This window comes from Tripterygium wilfordii, chromosome 5, assembly GCF_013401445.1.
Source record: "Tripterygium wilfordii isolate XIE 37 chromosome 5, ASM1340144v1, whole genome shotgun sequence".
In the NCBI taxonomy this organism is placed as follows: Eukaryota; Viridiplantae; Streptophyta; class Magnoliopsida; order Celastrales; family Celastraceae; genus Tripterygium; species Tripterygium wilfordii.
Window position 1 is genome coordinate 4774216 of NC_052236.1, and position 11265 is coordinate 4785480.

At 36.9% G+C, this 11265-nt stretch overlaps 1 protein-coding gene across 1 annotated transcript; it reads left to right on the forward strand.

Moving 5' to 3' along the window:
- The first annotated feature begins 3435 nt into the window (after window positions 1-3435).
- Window positions 3436-6917, forward strand: LOC119998983. The gene is made up of 7 exons (XM_038846470.1): window positions 3436-3463; window positions 4239-4333; window positions 5159-5467; window positions 5548-5754; window positions 5844-5933; window positions 6234-6563; window positions 6670-6917. The coding sequence occupies exons 4-6, from the start codon at window positions 5605-5607 to the stop codon at window positions 6537-6539; spliced, it is 546 nt and encodes a 181-aa protein (XP_038702398.1). The 5' UTR covers window positions 3436-3463; window positions 4239-4333; window positions 5159-5467; window positions 5548-5604; the 3' UTR covers window positions 6540-6563; window positions 6670-6917.
- The last annotated feature ends 4348 nt before the right edge of the window (window positions 6918-11265 follow it).

Consider the following 11265-nt stretch of genomic DNA (forward strand, 5'->3'; position numbering starts at 1 on the left):
TTATAATAATATGAAAGGTCGGGTACTAAAAGCTAAAGAATCAGAACCCCTAACTCGAAAGCAGTGCTCAATCAAGCTATGTGTCTACCACGTCTCCAACGTCTCGTCGAATATCGGCGTACTACTAATTATTAATAATCAAATTCTAATAACATATTCTCCTAAGCGATATACCCAATTTTCCAAAGATCTCCAAATACATGTAAGGGCGTTTACCGAGGTCCATTCGATAACAATTTCTCCTAGAACAAATTTAAAGACTTGTTCCCGTTTCCCCCATTTTCTTAGTAATCACTGATCAAACAAAACACAGCCAAGCTTTTCAAGAAAGCATTGCACTATTTACTCTGGAACAATTTGCTTCCATTTTATTGTTTCATTATTATCTTTTTTTTAAGCAATCCCAAAAGTCAACAGTTATCTTATAGATATAAATTTCACAATTTAAGGCAAAAAAAGGAAACTTTCAATCTCTGCATAAACTAAACATTTATTGTATATAGATTAACCTATAATGATTTCTTTCTACAATGTTTTGTAGTCACAATAACCACCCACTATCGTTCCATCTATCTATTCAATAAAACATGTAATTCATCAACTTCTTGTCCACTCAAACACTAGAACTACTTGCCTTGTAAAAAGAAATTACCTGTCGAAACTTCATGGGTTTCAGAATTGAGATCCCTATTTTTGTTATCCTCAATGAAGACGTGTAGGGGAAATCCTCCAATGGGCGTAGGTAGCCAGTCTAGCAAGAGGGGACTGAGCAAGTTTCAACCCCGTTGCGGTGATGGTAGTGGCACACTCATCTCGATCATGTTTAGTGTCATGGACCTCAACATGAGCACCACTATCTTGCCTTATACTTTCAATGGTACCCCCCCTTTGCCAAAGGTGGACAAAACTTCTATAGTCAATTCCTCTGATCGTGAGGGACCACAAAAACCAAGAGCGGCAGGTAGGACAAATGAATAATCAGGCCATCAATTCCCTATGTCTCCAAAACCTTGAAGATCAGAAAAGGGTGCGGCACCGAAAATCAAATAAAGTCATCTAGAAGCAAGCGGATGCCATTAGGGTTTTTCTTTCTTTGTTTTTTTAGAGAGTGAGTTTTGTGAAGGAATGATATATATATATACACTATTTTTTTTTAGGAATTTCTGGTTTTTACTCCATGCTTCTATCAACTTCTTCTTTTACCCTCAAGAATCTCATTTGCGTTCAATTATACCCCCATAAAAAAAATTTGGGGTTTTACCGCTCAGACTCTAGGGCAAACATGCATGGTCTAAGTATTACAACTCAGCATTGACATGGATCAGAAGACTTATGGGCTATTTTGACTTTTGTAAAATACTAGAGTACAGTCATCCTTAATTAGAAACACTCTGTCTAGGTTTTAATTAAAGGAATACTTGTATTGTAAGTTACCTAGTTTCGGTTTTAAAGAAAGTCCTTAAAATCTGGTTATTTGATTGAAGTCAACTTACGAAACTTGGATTGAAAATTATTTCAAGTCTAAGGCAACTAAGGTTTCTGGTTAGTTATATATGCATGTCGTCCAAGACTTTCAAGACCACCGAAGACAGTGTACAAATACAAAGCAGTTTCTTTGAAGCTTTGGATTTACTTGTTTCATGTGCTTTTACCATTGAAGAAGAATTCTGGCATGAGACAGTCTTGGTAGAGTGGATCATTTATTGGTGGAGTATCAGACAACTTCTTCTCAACGTCTGTACTTTCGTTGAGGCTAGAGTTTCTGCAGCTAACGTAATTGTTGTGTCTTAGGAAACATACGATGGATAGTTGATGTACTAAGGTATCTTAGGTTAGATCCTTTGTAATCTTTATTCATACAATGGATGACTTTAAATAATGTGGTTGGGTTTCAGGGTTCTTGTCTTTACAAACATGGAAAAGTTTCTTTATATCAATCGAAATTGATGAAATCATCTGGAGGGCTCATTGGTTCAAACAAGAAACCTTGTTGTACAAATGCAGATCATACAATTGGGTACCTCTATTGGGACTGTGCGGAGCTATCAGTCATGCACCTGCTATGTTCTTTCTATAAGTAGGAGGAACTCAGTGCATTTCCATAATGCACAACTTGCCTATAATGGAATTTTCCTATGATGAAAAACATGATTCGCAAAGCAATTATAAAAAAGTTGAAAGAAGCACAAAGGGCGTGGGGAGACATCAGGAAAGCATCTCATGGGGGATGTTTTAGGCCAGACTCAGAATATTTGAAGTGGCACCAGAATAAGGGAAAGAGCATATCAAAACATAAGGGACATGACAGAACCAGAGATACTAGTAAGAGAACTGAGGAGCAAGTGAATATAGTGGAGGAAAAACAATGTAGGGGTCATAGCACAAGAGCTGCAACAGAGACAACTGAAATCAATGTGGAAGCCTCAGCTACCACTGAAAAGCAGGAGAGTGTGGATGACCAAAAATCTAATGAAAACTAGACTTAAAAATGCAACACTTCCGAAAATGATTGAGATTCATATGGAAATTATATCCGCTATTGATGATAGAGCAAAGAAAGGGAAGTCCACAGAACAAGAGAAAGAGGACACCAGCTTCAACTATTTGTTTAAGGTCTCAAATCGATACTATTTCGAAGAATATGAAAGAGAGGATTATGGGGAATATGTGTGTACAATCGAATAAGTGGGGATGGGCCTTGAATCACTACAAGAATAATGACCAATTGCTTCATCATCTTGGCCACTGGTTCAGATTTCGAAGCAAATAATCAATCATTTGCTTCAGTAATTGATCTCGTGGTAATAGTTATTATATGCTTCACTATATTTGCCACTACACTAAAACCTGAAGCCAATACATCTATTTTATCACGGAAAATAACTCTCTTGTGGCAAAAAAAACAAAAAAAAAATTGTGGCAAACATATCCCCGAAATAAAATTTTTTGCCTCTCTCTTCATTCACTCTTTCACCCTAATCGCCTCTATGAGCTCTCTCTTTCCCCCCTCTCTTTGTCCCTAAACCCACACAAAAGCATGAGAGAAATCTGTGTAGAGGCATGTTCTTCTTCACATATGCTTACTAAATTGTGATTTCGACAGATTTTTATCGTCTAATTTGTTGTCTAAATCTTGATTTTGGCAGGTATAATCTACTCACGATTTTGACAAGTTCAACCGCATAATTTCTTCTTTTCGTCTCCCTCAGTTCCCCTCCGTCTCAGACCCCACTTTCGGCTCCCTCAGTTTCAGACTTACTGGTTTTCTATCGTCATCTTGAAATTGATTCGACAACATCTTGAAATCATATACGTGTAAGTGTTCTCCACATTTCATTCCTTTAATCATTACTGCCACAACTTGAAATCCTTCAATTTCCTGGCGTTGGAATGTAGGGTTATGAACCAGTCAATTGCTACTTAACGGAATCGTGATTAAGCTTTGTCGTGTTTGCTCTTACCTGTAAGTATTCATCTAATTTCTAATTGAGGTCTTATATTTAGTAATTCAGGACTTAACAGCAAGGAGTTCTTGGTCAGGCTTGTGTTTCAATTTTATGGTCGACCTATTGGGCTGTGTAGGTTTCATTACTTTTTGTTTGGTTCTTCTATTTGGCTGCTGTGGGTGTTTCTAGGTTTGGGATTGTGTTTTTGGTTGCTGTAGGTGTTACTTAGTTTGGGATTGTATCTGTTAGTGTGGGTTTGGGGTTGTTTCTGCTATATGGGGTATTATGTGGATTTGAGGTTGTTTCTGCTGTCTGGGTTATTATGTAGGGAGAGGGGTTTGCTTATTCATGTTTATGCTTGTTCTTCTTATCTTCATATTTTAATAAAATCCTGTAGATTTATTCATGTTTCCACAATTTCACAAAAATGGTTGGATAAGCATTAAGTCCAAGAATGCCAACTGGTTTGGCAATTAGCATTTGTCATACAAGGCATATGGTAACTGGATTTTAGATTATTGCCTTAATAGCATAAAAATTAAAGAGACAGTTTTCTCACACAGTAACAATTCCGATAACTTCAAAACCTATTGTGACAAACACAATTTAGCTCTATAACACATCAAGCTATAGCTTTGCTTCAAGTTATTTGGCAGAGCATTAGTACAAAATTTTCTTAAGTACTATAATGGTAATCTCTCTCTATCTCTTGATTTCTTGATCTCTTTCATTTAGTCATTTTATATATTTAATTTCGGTAAATTTTTATATTATTTTTGTTTACTTTGACAGGCGTTTGCTTTGCACTATATTTTGCCTATACACTTAGCAGAAGAAGCTTTGATTGTCGGGACTGCACAATTTCGGTGGATGTATCCGATAGAGAGGTATCTTCTTACTTTGAAGCAATATGTGCGCAATCGTGCTCGACCTGAGGCTTCGATGGCTAAGGGTTACTTGATGGAAGAGTGCATGAATTTTTGTACACAATACCTTCAAGATGTTGAAACCAATTCCAATCGTCCAGAAAGGAATTATGAAGGTAGTGAGAACATGGGCCACGCAATTTGGGGGGGGGGGGGGGGGCAATACTTTTATACTTGATGATAACACATGGGTACAAGCTCATCGGTACATTTTGTTCAACACTGAATCAATAGAAGATTTCAAAGAGAAAGCTTCTTTAATAAGATTAATGATTAAATTCATGTTTCTTTTTCTGTTTTAATTTAATAGGAAACTAACATAAGTCTTTCACCCTAAGCAGCCAGCACATTGAGGTTGTTAAGAATAGAATGCCTCGTGCAGATGCTCACCATTAATCTTTTACTTGAGAATTAGTGGTCTTTACATTATATATGACATTACTTGAAGCATGTAAAGTCTTAACTTTTTCATTCTCTTTTGTAGTTTTGTTCTTGTATGAAATACGTGTTATTCAAGTGTGATTGTGCCAGCTGATATGTTACATTATTTTTACCTTATTACTAAAGCATTCTATATGCATTGTTTTGAGAATATCAAAGAAAACTATTGTGACTAGTACTAATAAATTAAAGCATGTTGTATGCATTGTTTTGAGAATATCAAAGCCCACGATTCCGGAGAGTAGGGCTGTCTGTCCAAAGACTATGTTTGAGTTACTTCGTGTTCGTACATCTCAATCGAACAATACAAACACCTTCTCACCACTAACCCTGCCACAATAACAGCAGCCGCCATCTTCTTCAAGGTCCACATCTCAATCGATAAACGAATCACAATCGACTGATGAGTTTGGACTAGCATTGTCGAACTCGACAAATGCACGAGGTACTGCAAAGGGCATAAAGAAGTGGGGTACTGGTGTACAAATTAAGGTTGATTTTGATGACAAATTTCAACCAGTGGGTAAGAACGCTGCAGCATTAAAGGGGCAGCTAGGACAAATAGTAGGAAATGGGAGAAAATTTTCTCTTACGTATGCTGATTGGCCCGCCGTGTCGGATAATGTCAAGGAAGATATTTGGAATGAGGTTAAGGTATTACATATAAATTGACCCAAATTATTTTTAAATTTATTTAATGACATATAAGCTAATATGATTCATGATTTTTGTAGGATAACTTGGTTGATGTTCCTGATGGTTATAAGGAAGCATGCTTACAGTCATGTAATATGTTGTGGAAGGATCGAAAGTCTAAGCTAAAGAGAAAATGGTTTACACCTCATATGGATGAGCCAGACCTTAGTTCTAAAGTTCCAAAGAACATTGTGCTTGAACAATGGAGAGAGTTAGTGGAGTATTTTAGAAGTGATTATGCATATGTACCAATTTAATAATCATGTACATTATTAATATTTATTTTTTACTACATTATATTAAGGTTGAATTTACTGTCAATTAATTGATGTAGGAAGTAGCTGCTCGAAACGCATCCAGTAGGGAAATGAGAGGGTCGACCCATACAACTGGAAGAACACATTTTGCCCAAATACGAGATAGGGTAATGGCTTAAATATAGAGTGCATAAAAATTAAGTTTACATTTGATATATATATATGTTGTGGCAAAATTATTATGTTTTTCTGTGAGATATGTGTTTTAGATGGCAAAGGAAAGCACACTGACAAGTTTAGTGTAATCATAGAAACACGTGACAAGACTGATTCAGATGTGAAAGAGCTAATTGTATGGTTATATTATCGTGTTTAATTAGTACATTTTTATCTTATTGGTCGTAGATGCTTAATTTCCATGAATTGTTTGTTCTTCAAAAATTTTAATTTATTTTTTTAAAATGTAGAAGGAATATGAACAACGGCTTTCTGAGTATGCTGAATCTGAACGGACTGTAGGTATTCGAGATCAAATCTTCCACGAACTAATGGGAGAGGATGGGCACGGATATTGTCAGACATATGGTTCTGGAATTCATCGCAGTGCTGTATATGATCGGCATAAGCAATCATCATCCATTTCAACTAATGATATGATATCTATCGAAATTGCTAGACAAGTCAACGAGGCATTAGAGAAGGTGAACGTGGAGTTCAACAAACAAGTGGAGGAGATGCGTGTCAGGATTATATATTTGGAATCTGAGAGGTGACATCACGTAGATGCATCTGGACAGGTAAAATTAACACAAATAGCTGAACTTATACTTTATATTTGTCGATTCTTTAATGATTTTGACCCATTAGTTGATTTCTTATATATATGCATGTCATGTATTGCAGGCTCAAGATGCAACTAGTGTAAGAGAGTCTGTAGGAGATGGCAGTACTCCAGGATCATGAGAGTGAACTTGCAACACTAGTTATATCTTGATTGAGGATTATATATATGTTATGTTGGTTAAACAATTTCTAGATACATAGAGATACTAGTCGATGAGGATTTTAGTATGACTTATTTTGATATGAACATAATGATTTCATGTTGTTTTGTGTTTGTGTTTGTATGACTTAATGGATATTGTTAGTTTCATGTGTTTTGAGTGTAGATGGATATTTGTGACTGAGAACATTGTTGAAAAATACCTACAGGTGATATTGATTATATATATATATGGCATTTTTTAAAACCTTTTGCTTTGGCAGAATATCTGCAACAAATATTAGAATATAAGAATGTGAACATTATTTGTCACGACAATATAGGTGAGGCAAACGCAACTGATTACTTTTTCTAATTCTATTTGCTTCGGCCACATTAATGTGCAAACTTTGGTACATAGTCAAACGTCACTCCTTCATTGTCGTGGCAGTGCCGAAGCAAAAAATTGTTAGCCATGGCAAATTCATTTTTTGCCTCGGTATCCTATGGAGGCAAAAACTATGTATTCGAGTAGTGAATATCAAATGATATTGAATTTCTTTGACAAAAAATATATGAATGATCCGTCGAAAACTTGAGAAAACTGTGAAAATTCTTTCACCCAATGCTTAACCACCAATCAAGAACCAAAACTTCCAACATCATCCAAAATAATGCCACAACAAGAACTTATCACTTGGGAGAAGCGGGTGTTCAAGAGGACTACCAAGAAAGTCATAGCAGTAAGAAAGAGGACTCATGCATCGGATGATCATTGAAGAAGTTCCAAGATAAAACTATAATACAGAAGATCTCAGTAAAGAAGCTCTTTGTTTTTTTCATGAAAAAGAAGAAGATTGTACTTAAACGTTGATGTTAAATGAAAATATGTTTTGTTATAATACTTTTTTCCAAACAACAAAGTCACAAATAGGAAATTCATACCATATGCATATACATACTCACATACATGTCATAAAAAGTAAAAAGTAAAAAATAACAAGATGATGAATAACTAATTGATGGATTATTTTTGTTCTCATCGCAGAAAGTTCATGCACCATTGAGCATCACAACCCTCATCACCTACACCATACATGCTTGAGAACTAGATTCATGGAAGAAATGAATTAGAAAATGACGTAGATGAAAGAACAAATGAAGCATAGTGAATTGGCCCATGAGCAAAGGGCAGCCAAAATGCGAAATAAGATAGAAACTTTGATGAAACAATTAGATTTAAAAGGGAAAGAACCAATGGAAGAACCTAATTCTCTAAAGAAACCAATGACTCAAGAAATACCCTCGGGTCTTCCTGGAGATACCATTAAGCAGTTCCAACAATCAGTAGGTATGGCACTTGTATATCCATAGGTTCATCAAAACCCCATGCCAACTCCTTCAGCTAACCCTATTGGCACTATGCTTGTGCAATCATTCTCATATGATGATGTGTACCACTCCGGACCATCTTTTCCAGGTTCGGGGTTGACCTTCAGAAACAAAAAGGTTGAAAAGAAGAAAATAACACTACTATAGTAGAAGATCCATTGGAGGTAGTCAAAAAATTAGAGGGCAAGTTGCAATTCGGTTGGGGGTTTGAGGCATACAAAGTGCTTGACTCTCAAAGCTTGAGTTTGGTGAAAGACTTAGAAATGCCTTCAAAATTCAAGCAGTCGGATTTTTAGTAATTCGATGGGAAGGGGATGCCATTGGATCATCTCACTATGTATTGTCGTCGCATGCATCCCTATCTCCATAATGTGAAGCTGTTTATTCGTTGTTTCCAATATAGCCTTGACCACACAAGTAGGAAATGGTTTAATGGTTTAGATCCTACAAATGTCAGTACATTGAAAGATCTAGCAAAATCTTTCATGGCTAAATATAAGCATAATCAGGACATCGCACCTACTAGGTTTGATTTGCAAAGCACCATTTTGAAAGAAAGGGAAGGATTTAGAGAATACACCCTGAGATGGGGGGAGCAGGCGGCACAAGTAGTCCCTCCAATACTTGAAAAAGAACTTGTCAGATTATTTCGGGATACACTCCTAGATCCCTACCCTCTTTGGGCATTTGAGGTAGGAAGGATTGGTAGAATCGGAGGAAGGGGATAATGAGAATTATGAAGAAGTTGGGAGTTGTCGGTACCATGGTGGGGAGCTGGGACACTATTGAAAACTGTGTGTTGTTCAAGGACAAAGTGCAAAAGCTGATGAATAAGAGAAAAATAATCTTTGAAATAAGGAATCGGAGAAAAGATGAGGTAAACATCATAGAAAAGGGCTTCCCAAGCCCCTTTTCGGAGGACAGTTGGGGCCTATTACACTATGGTATTACATTGAAGATGATGACGTTCCACAGCCGGCTCTGTATAATTGTATAGCTATCCCTTGGAAATATGGTGAAGAAGGAAAGAAAGATGTTGATAATATTTCTGGGGTTGGCGGAATGACACACTCTAGAAGGTATTACGCCCCATATGCTTTAAGAGACTTGGAAGCAGAAAGAATGAGAAAAGGAAAACAACCAATGATAATTGACACGAAGGCTAGGAAGCCTAAAAAATAAATCAAGAAGCTAGTAACGGAGGATGAAGTGTAGGAATTCTTAAAGATTATCAAGTAGAGTGAGTACATGGTGGTGGAACAGTAGAAGAAAACGTCGACAAAAGTTTCTATCTTTGAATTAATAATGAGTTCTTAACCCCATCAAATAACTTTGAGGAAAATTTTGAACCAAGCTTATGTACCAGAGAAAATCCCAACTGAATCATTTGAGGGACTAGTAGGCAACATATTGGCCACTCATCTTCTGTCCCTCACTAATGCGAAACTACCAGTGGAGGGCAGAAAGCATAATAAACCCCTTCATATCACAGCTATGGGCATGGAAAAAGAGTTAACTAGTATCCTGATCGATAATGGGTCTACCCTGAACGTGATGCCAAAAGAAACTTTGATAAATCTTTCAGTACACTTGTTAAACATGAAGGCTAGCTCAATATCGGTAAGAGCTTTTGATAGGACCCGTAGGGCGGTTGAGGGAGAGATTGAGATTTTAGGGCAAAAAGATACTTTTCATCCCTCAACTACGAGGTGAGTTTCATTTTTGTCCCTAAGCTTTTTTTTTCCTCTCATTTACGTCCCTCAACTATTGAAAAGTATCATTTTCGTCCTTTCAAGTTAGATTGAGGTTGGGAAAAACCTGATCTGACAAACAATATGATGCTACGTAAGATTTTTTAATGGCCGGATTTATTCGAGGGATAAACATGGTACTTTCCCATAGTTGGGGGACAAAAAAGGAAAAAAAAGAAGCTAAGGGATGAAAATGAAACTCAACCAATAGTTGAGGGATGAAAAGTACTCTTTTGCCGAGATTTTAGTAATGATCGGAGATGTGATTTTTTAAGATTCTGTTTATTGTTATAGATATTGTACCATCTTATAGTTGCTTGTTAGGAAGTCCTTGGATTCATGCGACGGGCGCAGTCCCCTTATCTATGGGCCATAAACTCAAGTTTGTGCACAAAGAAAGGGTTTATACCATTAATGGCCAATCGGAGTGGATGGTAGCCAGCCTAACAAGTAACTTTTATATGGATGCCTCGGAAGAAGGGATCAAAAGTTTATTCCAGTCCTTTGAGATTGTTAGCACCATATCTATACCCGAAGGAACCTCTTTTTGACACCTTGAGTCTCTAGGGAAGTAAGGGCAGCTGGAAGAGCAATGCTGAGGATGGGAAAAAATCAACAAGGAATCAAAAATGCAATTGAACTAGTGCTACACAAAGAAATGAGGGGCCTAGGTTTGGGCCGAGTAAGGGAGCAAGAGAGAGGTTCAATTGTGGCAGGATGGTGATTCCTTGGCTCTATGATACCTTCATACCAAGTGGGATGCTTGAACCCTTTTTTTTGGAGATATATATGAGTATCTCAATGACCTTCAGATAGCTATACTCAAAAGTGGGGAGAGTTCACTTGTCAAATCCTCTTTTGTGATGCAGCGTCTGCCAGGATTTAAAATGAGCAATTGAATTGTGCAAGAGCTGATTGACCGACACAAAAATTTACGTGTGTGTACTTACCCCAAGTGTAGGGTAGTCGACAAGTAATAAAATCCAGGAGTCTGAAGTCGAATCCACTTTGATGCTTTGGAATTGCTCAACTCTCTCCATAGACGTGCTTTTCACGTTTTTGTGCAACTTGAAACATAACATAGTCTATTCGCATCTTTATCTAATGAAACGTCGTACGAAAGCCAAACTAGCAAGATAGAGTTCTAAGAACACTAAATAGAGTACAATGATCCACATTGATGCTTCGGAGTTGCTCAACTATATCGATAGACGAGCATTTTATGTCTTTGTGCAATTGCAAACATAACTTGATCTATTCGCATCTTTAGCTTACAAAACATTGTATGAAAACAAAACTAGCAAGCTAGACTTCTAGTAACAGTAAATAAACTACAAAAGTCCACTTTGATGCTTGGGAATTGCTCAACGCTCA

What these genes read in the sequence shown, in the direction of transcription:
- LOC119998983 (XM_038846470.1), top strand. Translation starts at nt 5,605, where the DNA reads ATGTTGTGGAAGGATCGAAAGTCTAAGCTAAAGAGAAAATGGTTTACA. An exon ending in TTAGAAGTGATTATGCATAT is followed by an intron (nt 5,755 to 5,843) that starts GTACCAATTTAA and finishes TAATTGATGTAG; the next exon opens with GAAGTAGCTGCTCGAAACGC. An exon ending in TTGCCCAAATACGAGATAGG is followed by an intron (nt 5,934 to 6,233) that starts GTAATGGCTTAA and finishes TTTAAAATGTAG; the next exon opens with AAGGAATATGAACAACGGCT.